General features: G+C 34.6%; 4 protein-coding genes across 4 annotated transcripts in view; 3 read left to right on the forward strand and 1 right to left on the reverse strand.

Moving 5' to 3' along the window:
* LOC119838058 (copper-transporting ATPase 2-like) overlaps nucleotides 1-4,644 on the forward strand; it is a 55,414-nt gene extending 50,770 nt beyond the window's left edge. Inside the window, exons 28-31 of the mRNA XM_038363865.1 lie at nucleotides 473-622; nucleotides 1,436-1,506; nucleotides 2,182-2,328; nucleotides 4,345-4,644. Coding sequence (XP_038219793.1) covers nucleotides 473-622; nucleotides 1,436-1,506; nucleotides 2,182-2,328; nucleotides 4,345-4,468 — 492 coding nt within the window. The 3' untranslated portion in view covers nucleotides 4,469-4,644. The remainder of the gene's footprint in view (nucleotides 1-472; nucleotides 623-1,435; nucleotides 1,507-2,181; nucleotides 2,329-4,344) is intronic.
* Nucleotides 4,645-6,820: 2,176 nt separating this feature from the next.
* On the forward strand, nucleotides 6,821-9,616 carry LOC119838129 (NADH dehydrogenase [ubiquinone] 1 alpha subcomplex assembly factor 3-like). Its single transcript, XM_038363961.1, has 6 exons — nucleotides 6,821-6,999; nucleotides 7,189-7,291; nucleotides 7,626-7,684; nucleotides 8,209-8,302; nucleotides 8,597-8,733; nucleotides 9,257-9,616. Exons 1-6 carry the CDS (start codon nucleotides 6,914-6,916, stop codon nucleotides 9,366-9,368), a joined length of 591 nt encoding a protein of 196 aa, XP_038219889.1. The 5' UTR covers nucleotides 6,821-6,913; the 3' UTR covers nucleotides 9,369-9,616.
* Nucleotides 9,617-10,962: 1,346 nt separating this feature from the next.
* On the reverse strand, nucleotides 10,963-13,884 carry LOC119838201 (enhancer of rudimentary homolog). The gene is made up of 3 exons (XM_038364048.1): nucleotides 13,728-13,884; nucleotides 13,426-13,611; nucleotides 10,963-12,161 (listed from the first exon to the last, which is right to left on the reverse strand). Exons 1-3 carry the CDS (start codon nucleotides 13,728-13,730, stop codon nucleotides 12,039-12,041), a joined length of 312 nt encoding a protein of 103 aa, XP_038219976.1. The 5' UTR covers nucleotides 13,731-13,884; the 3' UTR covers nucleotides 10,963-12,038.
* A 479-nt stretch (nucleotides 13,885-14,363) lies between these two features.
* LOC119838059 (RNA-binding protein 26-like) overlaps nucleotides 14,364-20,263 on the forward strand; it is a 25,293-nt gene continuing 19,393 nt past the window's right edge. The window contains exons 1-6 of the mRNA XM_038363866.1: nucleotides 14,364-14,591; nucleotides 17,234-17,352; nucleotides 17,757-17,906; nucleotides 18,420-18,589; nucleotides 18,818-18,889; nucleotides 19,165-19,253. Coding sequence (XP_038219794.1) covers nucleotides 14,533-14,591; nucleotides 17,234-17,352; nucleotides 17,757-17,906; nucleotides 18,420-18,589; nucleotides 18,818-18,889; nucleotides 19,165-19,253 — 659 coding nt within the window. The 5' untranslated portion in view covers nucleotides 14,364-14,532. The remainder of the gene's footprint in view (nucleotides 14,592-17,233; nucleotides 17,353-17,756; nucleotides 17,907-18,419; nucleotides 18,590-18,817; nucleotides 18,890-19,164; nucleotides 19,254-20,263) is intronic.

The raw sequence follows: 20,263 nt of genomic DNA on the forward strand, positions 1-20,263 counted from the left end.
ACGTGGGCATCGCGATCGCGAGCGGCACCGACGTGGCCGTGGAGGCGGCCGACCTCGTGCTCATGCGGGTGTGTGCTCGCTAGCTGTCCGCACGGGGCTTCGCCTGCTAAGGACTCCTTGTCTCGGTGTTGTCACGTGTAGCTCCCGTTGCCGTGGGATAGTCTAAAAAATTAGCTTTGTGCTACATTTCATCGAAAACGATGCAGTAGTTTAGACGTGAAGAAGATACAGTCAGACAGTCAGGGCTGTTACTTGCACTTGTCTTTACACTTGACAAGTGGAAGGCGTTTAGGTCTCGTGCTAAAAATAATTATTTTGTTTTTTTTTCGTCTCAAAATAATACCTTCCCTAAATAGTACAAAGCAAAGTCGCTTCCCGCGTCTGTCCCTATACATCCATGCTTAGATATTTAAAACTACACGAGGGATATTTGTTACTAGATAGAGTATTCACACAATGTGGTGTCTTGCAGGACGACCTGCTGGACGTGGCGGCGTGCCTGCGGCTGTCGCGCGCGACGGTGCGCCGCATCCGCCTCAACTTCGTGTTCGCGTCCGTCTACAACCTGCTCGCCATCCCGCTCGCCAGCGGCGCCTTCGCGCTGCTCGGCCTGCAGCTGCAGGTGCGCGACACCCCCCTCCCCCTCCGCCTCCTCCTCCTCCCCCACCTCCTCCTCCCCCACCTCCTCCTCCTGCACCATTCCAACATTCACATATTTATCCAATAATTTAATCTAATTTTTATTCATTCATCCATTCATTCATTCATTTAGTAATTTATTCAGTCATTACTTCATTCATTTACACCTTCATTTATTCATCTATCCATTCCTTAAAATACTTGTTAATTCAGTCTTTTATTCGTTCATTTTTCCCTTCGTTTATTCATCAATCTATTTCTCGAATACTTATTCATAATCTTTTAATTCGTTCATTCCTTTATCCATCCATTTTATCATCCATTCATTCATTCAATCAATCATTAATTCATTCCTCCTTTCATTTTCATCCACGAATATATACTAACAGGTATTAATTTATTGACAGTTTGTTATATTTTTTGTGGTTTAGATACTACTGAATGAGATTGCGAAAAATCGTTCATTCATTCATTTCTTTCTGTGCTAATATCTAAGAGATTGTGTAGTTTTTTTGTTGTATGTAAAGATCTCATTATAAATCAAACTGTTCATGATTGAAATACATGTAAAACTCGATTTTATAATAAACTAGCGGTCCGCCCCGGCCTCGCCTCGGTGAAAAGTAAAGCCAATATACTAATTTTATAATGTAATCTATCTCTGTACCAAATTTCATGCGGATACGATAAGTTGCTTTCACGTGAACAAGTAACAAACATCCATACATTCATTCATAAGTCACGCTGTAACCGTATGAATAAAGCCGAATCTGATAAGATTTTGTCATATTTCCAGCCGTGGATGGCGTCAGCGGCAATGGCGATGAGCTCCGTGTCGGTCGTGTGTTCCAGCCTCTTGCTCAAAACGTATGTATTGTTGCTTTATTATTTCTACTTGCTAGCAAATAGACAAGGTCATGGTGAGCGGTCAGCAGCGCCCGTGGACATTCGCAGAGGGAGAGCCTCTGTCCGCTTTATGGGGTGAGGTGTGTGGGAAGAGTTGACGACTGGAGAGAAGGAATGAAGTGGGAAGGGTGAGGTTAAGGAAACCGGCCTCCAGTTCATATGATTGGGGGTCGTGGTTTCAGTGCTGCCCTATTTATACTACTGTTATAAAGCTGAATAGTTTGTTTGTTAAACGCGGTAATCTCAGGATCTACTGGTCCGGTTTGAAATATTCTTTCAGTTTTAAATAGCCAAATTATTGAGGAATGCTATCCTACTTCCTACTAGCCTACTTAATTAATATATAATATTATTTATGCGACAGTTTGTAAGGATGTGTGTGTTTGTTACTCTTTCACGCAAAAACTACTGAATCAATTGCAATGAAATTTGGTACGTAGACAGCTGGACAACTGGAATAACATATAGGCAACTTTTTATCCTTATATTCCTACGGGATACGGACTTACGCGGGTGAAACCGCGGGGCGCAGCTAGTCGGCTATATACATGTACCACGGGCGAAGCCGGGGCGGACCGCTAGTTATGAAAAAAAAAAATGTTTCAAGTATTACACGTGAGTATGATGAAACGGCAGGTTCAAGAAGCCGAGCCCCTCGTCGCTGCGCACGGCGGAGTACGAGGCGGAGCTGCGCGCGCGCCCCCCCGCCGCCGCCGCGCCGCCCCGCGCCCGCGCGCGCGCCGACAAGCCCGCGCCCGACGCCGCCGCCTCGCCGCTCGCCAGGTGCGTGTGCAGCGTGCGCGGAGCGTATGCGGAGCGGCTGGGGGTTAAGGGAAAATGGGGGAAAAAATACAAAAAAAATTTGAAAAAAAAATTTTTTTTTTTCTTCGATAGACTCGGAAGAGAGGTTCGTTTGTATGTGGTAAATGGTGGTGAAACGAGGAATAGAGGGTGTATTGAATGCTTAAGTGAAGTGGCTATAAGTGAAATGTTAAAATCTTTTTTATCGATAAACATGAAAGAGAAGTTCGTTTGAGACAAGACAAAAAATTAAAAAATAAGTCTATTGTACGAATTTTTTTCTTAGAAAGGGTTTGAAAGGGAGGTTTGTAAGAGTGCGGTAGAGGAGATAAATGGATAATTTTTTTTCTGTGACGGTACTTTTGTGTTAAATAATGTTGAGCGACGAGAATAGAAGGACGAAAAGAGATGAATGACTTCGATTATGATTTTTTTTTTTTTTATTACTACTTTGATTAAATCTACTGTATAACAATTAATTAGCACTATTATATAACCGTCTCACTCTGTCACTCTTTTGTTTCACTCTAGCAAGAGGGACCCGCTCAAAACAGCACTAATAAAGGTCTAGTCGTTTGGTGTGTAACTGACTAATATATTTTTTCGTGTGTGTCCCGGTGGCGGCACTAACTGTTTGGTAGCTTTAAGCTTATATTTAAATAAAAAAAAAATATTTAAAAAATAAATAACAAATAAAAAAATGGTTGCCTGTAAAGTCGGTTTTACGGGCGAAGATTTTACGTGACAACGTCTTTTTCTCGGTAGAATATTTATTGATATGAATATTATTAAATTGCACAATAGAAACAAGGAATTGAATGAAAATAAGAATTTCACAAATTTTAACTATAGAAAATATATTTTGTTTACTAAAAAGACAGAGACAGAGACACAAGCACGCGCCGATTCAATGCGCCTAATTCTCTAGTGCTGCGCGCGCGGCGGACCGATCATAGTTCGGTGACTCATCGTAACGTTACCGGGCGTTACACTTTTTCATGAGTGACTCCGAGCCGCAATCTATATTAAGACGTTGTCACGTCAAAAAAAAACTAGCACTCGCTTGCAAGGCTGATCACCTGTTTTATCAAATTATTTGTCTCTAAAAAAATTTATCATAGAAACAGATGGATGCAACTGTCCCCGTCCCCACAGTGGGACACGGGACGATTTCAGAAACATTTCCGTGTACACGTCTCACTAACACTTATGTTGCATTTACACATTCTTATAACATTCGACGAAACATTAGCACGCGAATCTGTTCATACATAATTACTACTTATTTCGTGCGCACTGTTCACACGCGCGTGTTTGTTGTGCGCGTCGCCAATCGCGCGAGAGTGTGAATGCACCATAACATACATCTTAAGACATTTGTTTAAGCAAATTTTTTTATTTTGTATTTAACCAGCTTTCCGCCAGCGACTTCGTCAGCTTGGTGAAAGGAGAATTTTGAAAGTGCAAGGGTTTTTCCCGCATATTTTCCGCTCACATGGGATTTCCGAGATAAAGACTATCCTTTGTCCTGTCTAGGGTCTCGAACTATCTCTGTGCCAAATTTCATGTAAATCGGCTCAGTGGTTTATGCATAAAGAGGATACAGAGAGACATTGTTACTTAGAGTTAGCGTTAAAATTAGTCAATCAAAATTTTTTTTAATTAAAAATACTTTGTTACTGTTATAATCAAATCAACTTTGAAATAAATCCAACAAATGTCTTATTATGGTTAATGCTTGATATGTGTTTAGTTCATAGATTATTTTTATGTTTACATTAGATTTGCAATATTTGTTTAAGACTGTCACTATTTATAAATTTTTATTTTTTTCTTAAACATTTAAGCAAATACAATAACCATTGGCCAGTGTCAGATGTCAAGTAAAATATTCCATAGATAAAAAATACAATTTGATATGTAGTGACAGTTTCAGCCACAGATTGCTCTAACATCTGACCATAGACAACGAAATAAAATAAAAAATTAAATCCACAGATTATTCCAAAGGAACAAATCGTCTGACGGTTGTCTATTGCAAGAGGAGGACGACTTGATGACCGTCTCGTTTATACCAAAGAGGCCGACGAGGGAGCAACCGAGTATTAACCGCGAATTGTAGGCAGGGAGCCGGTTGGAAAATTTCTTATGTCATTTGATATTTTTTTATGGTGATATATAGTTGCATTTGCGACGCGTAGGCTCGATTTGTATATTATTGATTGAAATGCATTTCAAGTTATTTTGATTAAGCAACGTTTGAAGTTTTGTAATACAAGTTCAAAATATTTATTTAAATTTGAAATTATTTTTATTACTAAAATAATTAACTATATCCGTAAGTGGCGATGAAATTAAAATTAAAATTGCAGGTTTTGTTAAGAGTATTTCATGCAAAATCATTCATATAGGAGATGTTATGTTCATATCTTTATGTTGTTTCTATGCTACCTCAATAATTATATTCCAGCAAATTGAATTTTCTCCAGGTTTAGGAGAGCTTTAAACCAATTGTGTCTGATAGCGATTACTAGATTATAAATAGAAACCACGTCTTATCGCCGTTAGTAAAATTTAATAAATTAGTTTAATATTAGTAAAATTATATGAATATATTAATGTTTATTATTAAGGTGATATTCGCTCGAATTTGTGGTATTAGATGACATAAGAAAATTCCCGCACAGCCCCCGGCCTATTGTAGCATGTAGAATATTGTAAAAATTGTATCGATTTTTGACCAGTTGTAACTTTTTGTATATAATTATAGAACTAGTCAATATCCAGTGTTACCATGAATCAACATCAGGTGGAATGTCTGTTTTAAACTAAATAGGGTTGCGAATCCACAATTTTGAGAAATAGGAAATAATACTTTACAGTTCATTCTCATAAAGTCACACGATGTATCGTTATTACTAAAAATCTTTTGACACTCGATTTTTCTTTCTTACTGTAAATTTCAGATTGGCAACCCTATTCGTACCTAATTAAGTATACTTACTAGACCTGTAATAAATCACACACTAAACTTCCATAACCATATTTTATATAGCTTCGAAATAGGCTGATCGGACTTATTTTTACTATTTATAATTTTAAATTAATAAATAAAACGAAATAATAGTGTCTGGTGTAGCCCTATAAAATAATATTTAATTGACAGCCATAGTTCAGTTACCAAACTTGTACAAATGTCACTTTGCGCGCCAAAACGGGTTCCACGTGCGCCATTTTGAATTATGCACAAATTATTACTAAGGAAATTAAGGAATTAATTTATAAAAAATAAATAATTTTATGAAAAATGGTGCGTCGTGATTTTATAAATAGAGGTTTTCGTTAACGATGCGTTTTATGTCGATAGTAGAGGCTTTTGCAATCGGACTTCCGGATAGGTCTTAAAAGATTTAAATTTAGAAATATATTTTATATCGAATATTATGAATGTATCGACTCTTTAATAAATTTGCTAAAAAATATTCCGTTTTTTTATAATTTTACTACAATACGCGTCTAATTTTGTTTAAAATGTTTAAATTAAATCTTTAATTCTATTGAAATATCTATGACATACACTTATTACAAGTTCCTAGCTATAAAAGAGGTGTATAAAGCGTTGTATACACGAAGCTTAACGCTACACTGCAGTCGGTAGTGTATACAACGCCTAAAGTTATCAAAATAAACTCTGTAATATATATACTCTGCTTTATTTGAGCTATTTGTAAATACATGTTTATACGCGAGTATTATATTTTTGTACTGATTTAGTCATTAAATAAATATTTGTAAAAATAAACATAAATTCTATTCTTTTTTGTTTTATTTATGGAAATTTGCCGTTATTTTATTATAACCCCCCGATAAAACTTTTGCGTCGAAGCCTATCTGCCTGTTTGTGTGTATGTGTCTATTGCACTATAGCTCTCAAATAGATGGACAGAATTTGTTCGTCTGAACGCGTTATAGATTTTTAAAAATTATTACATTTATGTACGTGATTCAAGAGGGATATTGGCTATTCTCCGATGATATACAATAGGCGATGCTGGATTATGCATCACAACCTCTTTATAATTATAACTAATGTAAATTATCAGGAAAACAACTTAAAAACTTAAAAGCTTTAAGATTACAAGTAAACTAGCATCTACCTAAGTAGTAGTAGCATGTATTAGGTACACACTTCCTATTTTATATTATCACTAACGGTCCGCCCCGGCTTCGCCCGCGACACATCTTCAAAATGGACGTGCAGTTCCTGAGATTAGCGCGTTCAAACAAACATACAAACTCTTCAGCTTTATAGTATTAGTATAGATGTAAATTATCAGGAAAAAACGATTTAAAAATTTCATGCTTTAAGAATACAAGTAGAAAAGTACCTAGATTACCTATTTTATATCACGATTGGCTATTTTTCTTATCTGTGGTATATAAATTTCAATGATTATGTTGACAAATGACAATGATCTGTTTAAAATGTCAAATAAATGCCGATATATTTTTGTCGCGAATTTTCATTGCGACGTATTTAGTATTTAATTGAATTCGTTATTGGAAAATGGTGCTGAATAAATTACGGCTAGTCAGTTTAGCTGTGTGGCGGTCGCCTGTAAATTTAAACGCTAGAAAATTTTCGTGCACAAGGTAAATATATATCTGAGGAAGTATACAGCTTTTATGTACTAATAAAAATCACATTTGTCTTTTTTAATTTAGATTAAGCTAGTTTTATTAAGCTTACATTAGTTTGTTATATTTGCAGTGAATAAATAATAAATTTTCGCCGTGTAAAATACATAAGAGATAGGTTACCTTTTCTGTTATATTTTTAAGTTATGTTCGCCACAAAGCAGCGTATGAGGGTGATGGAAAAACCACAGTGCGGGTAATCAATATGGAGCAGGACCTCGGCCTGATGATAGACTCCTATGGTACGGTAGGTATATCTATAATTATTAAACTCATTAATCTTAAAACTCAAACATGGAGAATGCTGAATTACCATTTCCTTTACCTCACCCTTCTTAGTCCATTTCCTCTTTCCAGTTGTCAATCCTGTCCTTATCCCTTTGCCCTTGAAAGCGGGTAGCATATGTGCATTTGACTATTTCTAGAAGCAGTTTTGATTTGTGATAACATATTGATAAACAATGAAACAATGATAAAAAATTATTTAACCAAAAGTATAATTATTGGGATTTTTTTTCTGTAAATTATTCCATTAGACATTACATTTTATAAATACACTAATTCTACTCTTTCTGTTCTAGTTTGGTTTCCGTTTGAACAATGGACTGACCGTACTTGGGCCTATGGCTATATTCCCAAGGTGAGTTTCAGAGTTGACAGATGAATTAATAATAATGATACAATATTTATCTTTGTCGATTGCAGAAAGTAAAGTCTATGCATTATTTATTACATTATCTATTACTAGCTATTGCCCGCAGCTTCGCACTCGTTAAATTCAGAGTAGTTTAATAGATGTTATTATACATATAATCCTTCCTCTTGAGTCTCTCTATCTATAAAAAAACCCATCAAAATCCTTATCGTAGTTTTAAAAATTTAAGCATACACAGGGAAATAGGGACAGAGAAAGCAACTTTGTTTTATCCTATGTAGTGATATCAATGTAATATTGTTGACTTATCGTACTAATATTACAAATGCGAACGTTTGTAAGGATGTGTGTGTGTTTGTTGCTCATTCACTACTGAACCAATTGCAATGAAATTGGTTCTTAGACAGCTGGACAACTGGAATAACATGTAGGCAACTTTTTATATTGATATTCTCACAAGCAAGCAATCTGTAGTGTTATTTAGAAACAAGTCTTCAACAATATTTCAGAACAGTGCTGTCTTGGCAAGTGCACAATGCAGACGAGATAACGGCCGAGTCTCTCACATTTTTCAGATTGCTTGTGCCGAAGATTGATCTTGTGGTAAGTTGCTATATCAATAAAGTATATCCATTCCTTTATTCCCGTTGTCAATCCTTTCCTTATCCTTTACCCCTTGAAAACGGGCAGCAATGCATTACAATGGAACAGCCTCTGCAAATGTTCACGGAGGGTGGTGATTGCTTACCACCAGGTTGTTATTGCATAAATGACACATTTCTTTAATTATATAAGTTTCTTTATGAAAAAGTAATTTGTGACTATGCTATACACATGAGGCTCTTATTTTCTTTTAGGTGGTATACATTATGACATTTAGTGTACATTGTTTTTCAGATCTTAGGCCTAGACTCGAAGGAGCGACAGACACTGAACTCAGTGTTTAGAGCCAGTCGGGAAGCTAAACTCAACGTTGAGATACTGCCGACGGAACACGCGTGCTCAACTTTCAACTTTCTCAACGCTGAGGGCAGGTATATACTCGAACGCAATCCGTAACTGACAATAGATTTCTTTTTACACATGTTCGTTTTATTTTAAGTGACGTCCCAAAAACAAAGGAGGTTGGTTCTTAATTCGACTGTTTCTGTTTGGTTTTAGCACTCGACTTTTTTTGTGTTTTATAATAAATTGTTGTCATTTAGTTCCATTTTAGAATCACGAGTGGTCCCTCCTCGCCAGAGACGTCAATACTAAAATACTAAAAGAAAGGTCTTCTTTCAGTAGAAAATTATTATCTAATAGAAAATATTTACTAAATATTATGTATAAGAAACGCTATAAATTTATCAAGCGTTGATTAACAATAAGACGAATTTAATTTTGAATTGTTTTAAACCGACTCCAAAAATGGAGAGATTATGTCAGAACTATCGACTGGCTTTACTGATTTTGATGATTCATTTTCTAAGCTGGTGCCCCCCGTTTAAATTAAATTTGTGTCTGTTATAATGTGCTTTAGTTTATTGTAAAGAAAAATACATTTTTATATTTTAGATCAGTGGGCGCAGCGATGATTCCTCCAAAACACATAGAACTAAACGAAGATGACATGTTAGTGTCGAAACTGCACTATGGAAAGTTGTACGAGCGTTCGGACCTTTTGTAGGGACATACCAACATACGAAATAACGCATGCGCGATAACATAAGGCACACCACAAATTCATACAAATTTTATAAACAAAGTGTGTAACGCTTTTACGGGCAAATTACTGCACCCATTTGGATGAAATGTTGAAAGACAATAGTTGGAAGACCCAGAGCCAGTTGAACACCCAGGGAGTGAATTTTGTGTCTTGGTATTGTATGATTAGTATCATAGTTCTTATAGATAAATAATTAATGTTTTTTTTTTGTAAATAGTAGATTATACCAATAAATGTTATGAACATTAATTTGTGTTTTATTTATTCAAAATTTTCGAAAAGAAATCAATATAAGTATATAAATCTTCTAGTTGGTACCTTTGTCGGAAAAAGCTGTTGTGGTTTTAAAATATATATTGAAGATAATATATTATGTTAAATAAAATATAATAAATTGGCTATTCGCACCGGCTTCGCGCGTGGTACTTGTATAACCTATGTCACTAAGTAAAGTAGCAGCTTTCTTATAGTGAATGATTTTTTAAACTTAGTCTTTTAGTACTTTTACTTAGTACCTAGTTTAATAAGGCCAACAAGCATATTTATTTAAATTTTAGTTTTATAGCATTGAATTGCTTTATAAATGAGAAATTTTGAAAGAATAGAAAAAATTTGATCACGAGGCAGGATTTGAACCAGCGTTTTTTGCCTAACCGTAGCAACGCCTAGCCTCTCGGCCAATCGTGATCCGAGCCGATCTATTCTTTCAAAATTTCTCAAGCATATTTATTCTTCTCTATCTATAGTCGTGTTTACCGATACCGAACATACATGCGAAAATAATTGTCTAAAAGCATGACCCACTCTTTTCATTTCATTACGTTTCTTTATGACTTTGATAAACTTATTTTATTTACTTATGAATTTAGAAGAAGTGTACACAACACTACGCGGTGCGAGCGATGGAGATTTAGCCGGATTCTCAATTATACTGAAATGGTCTGTTAAATGCGAAATAGTAGATGGCAGAATAATATCAGAGGACTTCTTCATAAGATCCTACGAACGACTTGATCCTAATCGAGAAGGTTTAACGTTGGTACAATTCATTCAATTGATCGGTATTTTGGCGCGAGAATCAAGACAGGATGTTGATGCGTTTTGTAATCGGTTCGAAAATGTAAAAGAACAGATTATAGAAGATATCAGGCGCAGACATTAATTGAGGTGATCATTTAAAATTATTGTGTAAACCAACGATATTATATAGCGTTTTATAGCCGCATTAAAATTATTTTCAATGATTTTTAAACATTTTGTTAAACGCCATCTAGTTTCAAATAATGTAAATATGCTATATACATTGGGAACTATGAAAACTTCACCAGTGTGTTTGTATGTAACCAACTCCTTTAGACTCGATTTTGACTCACTTTAAATGGACAGGTTTAATTCAAACTTTGTACACTTATCAAGGATTGGTGACAACACATTATTTTTTATTTATAAAAACAACATATCACTGGTGATAGAATGTGTATACTTAATTCTTCTGATTTAAGTAAGTTTCTGGTTTTCTCAAGTCAATGAAATGGGTAAAAATAAAACAAACACATACTTATGATATTTTAATCTTACATTAACCTTAAGAGTTACTATAACAAAAATTAATATTCATACTTGTCAACAAAAAAAAAAGATATTCTGTTTTCACACTACAATCTAACCTGTATATCTTCGCAAAAAGACCTCAAAAAAAAACTGCTTTTACAGTAACTCGTAAATAAGAAAAGTACAAAAAACAAAATGTCGGATGGTTGTGAAACCATTATTGATAACATTAGGTACATATTTAAAGAATTATTTACCAAATGAAATACAGACTATACCTAAATATTTGAACAAATTACATGTTTTGTAATTTTTAATCTGTGCTATAATTTATCATTTACCTTCTATCTTTAAAGCTGTTCAAATGTCAAAAAATTTAACCTATGGCTATGTGTAGCTAATAATTATTGCTTTTACTTTTTATCCAATATTAAATTTATATTTAGAGTAACTTGAACAAATCAGGCTTAGCTTTGAAGATAGCATTTTTATAAGTCACATTCTTTATTAGTAATTTAAATCAAATAAATTTTGTAGATACAAACAAATCATTAATCACCATACAACTATCATACATAATTGGTGAAAAAAAAAACTTCTATAAAGAAGCTCTGTATAGTCTTAATTTGACTACAATAAGAAGAAAAGTTATTTATGTAACACATCACACAATATTGGAATTCTATCATAAGATTTTTCTGGGCTATTAAATAAGCTTAGATTGTTTTTTTTTATTTAACCTAATAAAAACCCAGTCAAATCATACTGTTTGGTGCTAAGTGAATACTTGTTCTATCAAGTAAAGTACTTTACAAAATATGAATAGGTTCGAGGCTTATTTCTACATTATATTAATTATTTGAAACAATACCTGGCTATCTAATTATAATTCCACTCGTAAATTTCCATTAAATATTACTAGAAGAGAGATCAAATATAGATGTTATAATGTGCTTGAAATATATTTTTTCATTGCCACTAAAACAACATTTTGATCCACTTACAAACCTCCATTCAACTCACAAATAGCGTGTGACATGTTACAAGGTAAGTCAATGTTTATCTTACATACATCTATAACTACACACTCTGTCCGGCCGCTTGACGTAATAGAACATATATTTTTTCTTTGATCCAATCTTTATTGTATGGTGCGTAGGTATTAGTTGATTTTTGGTAAACAAGGCAACTGAGGTCTGCCAACTGAAAGAAACACGAGACGAGTTAATTTGGGTGTCCCATTGCGGGGTAGGGCATTATATATATATAGAATTTAAAGACATTTTTAATTAAGAATTGCCTACAACTAATACAGAAAATTTTATATAGAGCTTGCCAAGTAATGTATACTTAGTAATTTTAATTACAATAATTTATAACTCAATGAGTTAAGAAATCATAAAATAATAAAAATATTAAACAATAATTAATCATTACAATATGCAATTACAGTATTTTATATTAACTAAAAACAGGACCCTTACAGGGCATAGTCCCTTCAAGTCAGTCACTTCAGTAGATTACAGGGTAAGGCTTGGCTTCACCTAGGTCCATGAGGTTTCTTCAGCTCTCACAAACTACTTAGCTTCATGGAGGAGCTGGGATATTATTTCGTAGGTATAATAGAAGTAAAAACACACCACACCATTTTAGTGACATTTTCAAACATGACTTTTATATGAAACTGTGCATCTGGGACTATTTTTTCCTTTGTATTGTATATATCTCAATATAATTAGCATATTTCTATTTTAATATTTTGTTATATACTTTGTTACCAAATTGACAAATTGTGTGCATGTAATTAACAATACAGTAGACTTAAAAGTAATCTATATAAAAAAATATCTATGTTTGTTATATATACATTGTTGGAAATTTTAAAATGAATAAATTACTGTGGTCCTATTAATATGCATATACATTGTGAGACCAGGGTAAATGTGTTGTAGCTATCTGCTCTCAGTTATAATTATATCCTGAAGTCAAAGAACACAGAAATTATTCCCTGAAAATTCCTTATTACTCAGGATTGTGAATTTTATTAAATATCAAACATTTGATTACATATGAAAATCTTCAATTGAAACCCATAACATGGTAATTATTCATAAACCATTTCAATATTGTTCTACCCTCTTTCAAATTTACGTGATTAAATTATATATCAAAAAGAATGTGGAGGAATTCTATTATATGTAATGCCATTAAAGCTCATGCTAAAATTTTTGGGACTTAATTCACATTCGTAAGTGCTGTGGGTAAAAACCTTTAAACTTTTAAGTTTACTTATTTTTTTACATAAACCTAGTAATAAACAAACACACAAGTATAATTACATGTCGAATCATATCAAACTTCATGAATAATAAAATGTTGCAGCAGAAAACACCTTGTCAGCATTTCTAACTACGCATCTTTGTTTATGAAGCTAAAGCGTTTCATAGAAATGGAATATGATACTCACTTGGTCGATAAAATCGAATAATTGCGATATGTCGTAAGTTATTGTAGGTGTATTTGGATTTCTTCGCTTCAAATGTTCTTCGTAAATCTTACATACACCTTCCATACAGTCATTTACGCTTTCATAGTCTGAATAGGTTCGTGTTTCAGGCTTAGAACCCGGTTGTACTAATAATATTGTATGAGACTGCAAACAGAAAAACATAACCTGACTTTACCGCCATTTTTTAAGTTTAGAATCCAATTTTACCACGGAATAATAGTTGATTTATGTAGTCTTATATATAGCGCAATATCACTTACCATTTCTTTAAGTTAAAGTTAACAATTGTTAAAGTATTTTATTACAAAAATAAGCCTAGCAAACGCCAAAAATCTTTCCAGAACGCGTTCACGAATCTGTAATTACAAACTGTGTTGCCAACTTGCTAATTGACGGCACTTGCCATTTAAAGTGCTTTATTTTTCGTTGATGTCAAGTGCGAATGGGACCCATGTTCTGCGGTTTGTCAAGCTAGAGTTGTCAATATAGAGATTAAAAATCACTTAAATTTTAAAGGAAAAATGCTTATGCTGTATTTTTACAAAATGATGATACTCATGATGAAGATGATTGAATCTGACAATAGCAATGATTACCTACCTAATCAACCGAGTTGCAAGTATATTCATCCTCAAGGAGTGCTCATTTGAGTTATCTAAAAATATAAATTTTTTTCATCGTTAAAAAAAACACATTGATTTTTTTTTTTTGAGAAATCATGGCTTGTTCATTTATGATTATTTAAAACTAAATTGGACATGTGCTTACATTTTCTTCTTCCTCAAATTATTGTTTTAGAAAATTTAAAAATTTAACAATTATTTTATCTGCGAAGGGAAAATTGAACAGATTTTATTCTTTCTCGGGAAAAATAGAATTAGTAACTTGTAGCTGGCAGCACTACAAACATTAGAAAAAAATAATTTCCAAGGAGAAGTGAAACGCGAAAGTCGTGGACATATCCTGCGAATTAATAATTTCGTGCTTTTTTTATTATTATATCTGATTAAACAAGTATATTTTACATGGATTTTTGTGCGTGACAAACGTGTTTTAGTATTTAAAATGATTATTGAAAATCCAGATGTGTTTAAAAGTTGGTTGACGTCCATATTGGAACCCCTGTGAGTACTTTTTCGGCCATGTTTATATTATCACTTATTTCGCAAAATCCGTACAACTAACACAAATTTATCATTAATTTTAACACATTTTACAATAAAAACAATAATTACGAATACACTTTTATCACTAATATTATTACCCGAGTGTCACGTTACAATTTCGTAATCAGGCTCGACGAAGCGATTTTGACATTTAGAAACTTATCAAAGTTATTTTCGACACATATAAGTATTATCAATAGATCTAATCAATTGTAAATTTATTTTTACGTGGATTTTTCCTATGGTGAAATTCGACAAATTGAAAATTAAAAAGCACTAGAGCTAAAGTAGGCATAACCTAAAAACTAACTTTCGAATTTCTTCAAGATGCATAATATGGATGATAGAAAATAATTATAGATTAATTATCACATCATAACATATTTACACTAGATTTCAATTTTATTTCATTCAATTTAGGTTCAATTATTAGAAATATTTATAATGCAATTTATTGTATACTATATATAATATTATATATTATATCATGTTTACTCAGACAATGATTATTTTAGTTATTACACCCTGCTTTCAGGTTAATTAATAATATGTAAAACGTGTACATCAATATACATATAATAAAACTAGCATCACCCCGGTTTCGTCTGTGGTACATAATATATAGCCTATAGCACTTGTAGATTATGCATCCAATCCAATGGTGAAATAAATTTTTAAAGTTGAAATATTCAGAGATTTCCCCTGTAATCTCACAAACACACAAATTCACATACTTTTCCTCTTTTTATTAAGTATGGATATAGAGGTTATTTAATAAAAATTACAGATTAAAAAAGTAATGGCAAATTAAAATATTTTTTAAGAATGAAAAAAGAAAGTTATGAACATTGGATTTGTAAATTCCTGGTAGTATCATCATTGGTTAATAATCCATCACAATATTAATTTTTGAGTAAAAAAAAAATTACATAAATATTGTAAGAAATATGTAACACATAATATTGTTCAAATAGTAATCATCACTTATGAACTAATATAAAAAGCTTTTAAGTTAACCACCAGAATTCAGAGTGTCAAACAATTATACATACACTCGCAAAAAAAAAACACAGCACTCCTTTTTGTACAATTGGTTGAACTGCTATCACCACTTTGTTTAACTTTATTCAGATCATTTTTAGACAAACTATAAATACATTCGACTCACAGATTTATTATTTTGGTAACATTGTAAAATTATCTATTTTTGAACTAGCAATGTTGCCACACAGATGGTTTAAATATAGCGCAATGCATGTGTTTGTTTGTGTTTATTTTAATAATTTCATGTGTGTGATATGTCTATATAAATAGAATTAAGTTTTAAGTTTCTTACGTACAATTACAGGGGCCCTTACAGGTCATGGTCCCTTTAACAAGCGTCTCGTTAACTTAGGGATTACTGACAGTCCGTTATGTAGAGCGTGCATGACGACTGAAGAAACGGCAGCCCACGTGATCATGGAATGCACGGCTCTTGCGGAGTACAGGGCAAGGCATTTGGGTTGTCCTAGGTCCCTCCCTGAGGTTTTCAGCAGCCCTCACAAGCTGCTTAGCTTCATGGAGGAGCTGGGATGGTTCCAGCTTTGACTGGCTACCCCCCTCCTTTTCTTTCACGCAAAATAGGCGCTTGACGTCGAGTTGCGGAAAACGAGCCCGTATTATTATTATTATTAAGTTTTAAGTGAACTAATAAGAGAGTTAAATGGCTGCTTGGTATGGTTTTGGCCGTGAAGCATAAGATTGATTGGGGATTATGCTAGAGTTTAAAAATATATATTTCAAAATTGGTTAGTTAGTATCATTATTGTGTAGTTGAATTATTTACTTTTTATGTTTCGCAAGTAAAAAATTTATTTTACTATCATATATTTAGTGATAAAACTCTTAAATAATTCAATTAGATTACTATAGAATTTTTCATTGACTTTTTATGGCGGGGAAATGTACATTTATTTGTGTGTAAACAGAATAGTAATTTTGTAGGAATCTTGCATTGATTGCAATTTTTAACAAATGTACAAAAAATTATGATAAACCCATATCATTATTTGTCTAGGTCATTATGGTACAGTATGGCCTAATTCTGGCAACACTTTAACTAACTAATCCTCCTATAATTATAAATGGCGAAATGTATGGATGTTTGTCTTTATCTCTATCACATGAAACAAGCTCATTGTATCTGTAGAAATTTGGTATAGATATTAGTCTGGACTAGCACATGGCTACTTTTTAGCCAGATACCACACGAGCGACGCCGCGGATTACAGCTAGTAGGATAATATGTTCTTTCCCATCAAGTTGTATAACTGGCATTTATATGAGGACCTAAATTTAGAAAGGCTCAGGGTTGAAATTTTCTAATTTTATTATCAAAGGGTCTATGAGAATGTGAATACATATAAAAGTAATAATTTTTTCCAAAATTAGTATCTTACTGTTCATATATAAGGCGCATTGCTAAGAAATGTATCTATATGAATGTGATAAGAAATGTATTTTTTTATATGCACACAACATAATAATGTATGAAGCACATAATATGTGTTACCAACTCAAATGTTATTATTTTTAATAAGAAAAACTCGTAATTTCAGCTGCGACGCGGACCCAGCTGCTCTCGCCAAGTACGTGTACGCTCTCGTCAAAAAAGACAAACCCCTGGAGGAGTTGCGCGATGGTATGCTAGACCAGTTGGATGTTTTTTTGCAACAAGGTAATGTGGTTAAATTGATAATTCCTATGATTACAATATGTTTTCTTTTCAAACTACTTCAAAAGTCCTGGCCTGATGGTAAGCTCCACCACTGCCCATGAACATTTGGAGAGTAGTAGTAGTGAAAGGCCGATCAGACCTTGCGCCTCTACAATTGAATTGCCAATTTTAAATTGGAAATGGATTAAGAATAAAGGAAGGGACTAGCATAAAAAGGGAAAAGGATATGGGCCTCCGGCTCCCCCACTCACCGAATGAAACACAGTAGCATGCTATTTCCCGCCGGCCTCCTGTGGGGGTGTCGTACTTCCCCGGTGCGAGTTGGCCCACATAATAAATAATATTGTTATCGGTTTGACATGTTTCTTCACACGGGATTCACACTCTATACCCACTCTTTACAGAAACCAAACCGTTCGTGGATATGCTGTTCAAAGCGCTCGACAGTCAGGAGTACCTGAAGCCGGTGGAGGGCGTGAAGAGGGAGCCCTCGCCGGCGCCCGAGCAGACCGACCTCGAGGAGACCAGACCCGTTGAGGAGCCGGAGAATCATGGTAGGCACTTGTAGATCACATTCGTGCTTTTAGCTCAGCGCACATAGTATTGCAGTGTTTATAACTATTTGGCCAATTTTTAACATGCTTTTATTAGCTTCACCTGTATGTTTGTATGTAACCGACTCCTTTAGACTCGATTTTGACCCACTTCAAATGGACAGATTCAAACTTTACAAGATCGGTGACAAAATAATAGTTTCATGAGTTTATTTTCTTGTCTTCATTGCGATCGGCTGGTGTAGATATTTCCTTGTGTATAGTTTATTTCAAACAAGTCAGGCTATTTAGTTGATTCTATTATTAAAGTGTTTTTATTGTATTTTTTATTTAATTATACTTTCTAATACTTGCTATATGTACTCTCTAAGACCCCTCTTGGTGTTTGTATGACATACGGCATAGAGATAGATTTTAATCTGGATTAGCACATGGGTTACTTTTCACCCGGGTACCGCGCGAGTGTAGCCGCATTCTGCAGCTAGCCTACAATAATATCTTTCAAATTTCCAGTGGCACCGCCCGCACCACAGACGGAGGAGAGGGCGCGCAACCGATCGCCGATAACAGCCGAGACGAGGGAAGCGAGAGACGCGGCGAGAGAAGCGAGAGAAGTGAGAGACGTGAGGCACCGGGTGGTCGTGCCCAGAAGACACCCGCACACAGAGCACACGCTTGTTAAGGTGAGAAATAAAGAAAGAGACATATAGTGACATAAAAACATCAGTGAATCATAAAATGAAGTGATAATTTATTTGTCAGAATTGTGGTTATTTTAACATTGTAAATATAATCTCAGAAAATCTTAGTAAATCTTTCTGCTATATGATATAATATATGTGCCCAGGAGAAGCCGGGGCGGACAATTAGTAAAGATATATAAATAAATACTTTTTTGGTTTTCATTGCAGGTTTTACCCACAGAGCTTTTAGAGGAACCCGTCGAGGCGCCCAGGAGAAGGGACAGACGGGCGGAGAATATGGTAAGAGATGTTAGAAAGAAAGAGAGAAAATGTCTCTTCTTAAATAGTAGCATCCATTACACATTTGTTTGTCTGCCATAGACTCCTAAAGTACAAAGCCGATTTTAATCAAATTTGCACGCCATGTGCAGGTGGTGCCTCTGTAGATGCGCTGCCCGCTTTAAGGGGTAAGGGGAAAGGAAAGGATTAGCGCGTTCAACCAAACCAACAAACTCTTCAGCTGTATTATATCAGAAACTAGTATAGATAAATAAATTATATCTATTTGTCAACAGATACGCGACAAAGAGGAGCGCCGGCGCCGCCGCTCGCGCTCGTGGGAGCGGCGCGCGCGCGCCCGCCGACACCCCAGGGACGACAAGCGGTGAGACGCGCGCACCACTCTCGCTCACCCGCTCACCTACTCACCTGCTCACCCGCTCACCTGTTCACCCACTCACCCGCTCACCCGCTCACCCGCTCACCCGCTCACCCGCTCTACTCTCTTGCTCGCTACTTGGGTGTCGTCCATAGACTGCGTCACACTCTTAGGGGTGGGAGGGGTGGTGTACTAAGATGCGAAGTAATGCATTACATAAGGGGGGATTCTTAAAATGTTACAAGGAGAGGAGGGGAAAGCTTAGGGTTAAGAAAACCTAAAAATCGAACCACGTAATTTATGGACGGCCCCTTATTTGCTTTGGCTTACTACTTGCCTACTAGCAAGTATCTTAAGACGCTTATATTTATTGGCTTTACCTATATGTTTGTATGTAACCGACCGGCTTTAGACTCTATTTTGTCCCACATTAAACAGTTTGTGGATTCAATAAAAACTTTTTCAAATTATCAAGGATCGGGGACACTACAATTTACTTAATTACAGGCTTTTTAGCGGATATTAAACGCGATTAATTAAAGTGATCATATTAATATATAAAGTGTTCAGACATAACCTGACGTTTCGAACACGTCACAGCGAGCGTGGTCACGGGGAGACTGAAGTCTCTAGTTTATTTATTTATCTATTTGTAATAAACAAATAAATAAAAAAAGGTGTGTGTGCGATTCACACATGATAGAAGTGAAACTACAGTAAATCGACAAAAGAATTAATAAAATAGTATGTATATTTCTGTCTCATTCTTTGCCAGCTTCATTGTACACATTTTTGTATTTGTGTCTCTTACCTGTCGTTTTTCCGTTGCATCAGGTTTGAAATCACAATGATTCAAAAGTAGTTTCACTTCAATAAATCGCGTAAAAAATCCGTGTAGAAATGTGTTTAATTTGTAAATGTATCTATCTATCTATAATACTGACATAAATGTAACACAAGAAAATAAATTTCTTTTTTTCTTGGTAATTTATACAATTAAATAAATAATGGCACAG

This window comes from Zerene cesonia, unplaced genomic scaffold (genome assembly GCF_012273895.1).
Source record: "Zerene cesonia ecotype Mississippi unplaced genomic scaffold, Zerene_cesonia_1.1 Zces_u001, whole genome shotgun sequence".
Taxonomy (NCBI): Eukaryota; Metazoa; Arthropoda; class Insecta; order Lepidoptera; family Pieridae; genus Zerene; species Zerene cesonia.

What these genes read in the sequence shown, in the direction of transcription:
- LOC119838129 (XM_038363961.1), top strand. Translation starts at nt 6,914, where the DNA reads ATGGTGCTGAATAAATTACGGCTAGTCAGTTTAGCTGTGTGGCGGTCG. An exon ending in TGATAGACTCCTATGGTACG is followed by an intron (nt 7,292 to 7,625) that starts GTAGGTATATCT and finishes TTTCTGTTCTAG; the next exon opens with TTTGGTTTCCGTTTGAACAA. An exon ending in TTTCTCAACGCTGAGGGCAG is followed by an intron (nt 8,734 to 9,256) that starts GTATATACTCGA and finishes TTTATATTTTAG; the next exon opens with ATCAGTGGGCGCAGCGATGA.
- LOC119838201 (XM_038364048.1), bottom strand. An exon ending in TATTCGATTTTATCGACCAA is followed by an intron (nt 12,162 to 13,425) that starts GTGAGTATCATA and finishes TGTTTCTTTCAG; the next exon opens with TTGGCAGACCTCAGTTGCCT.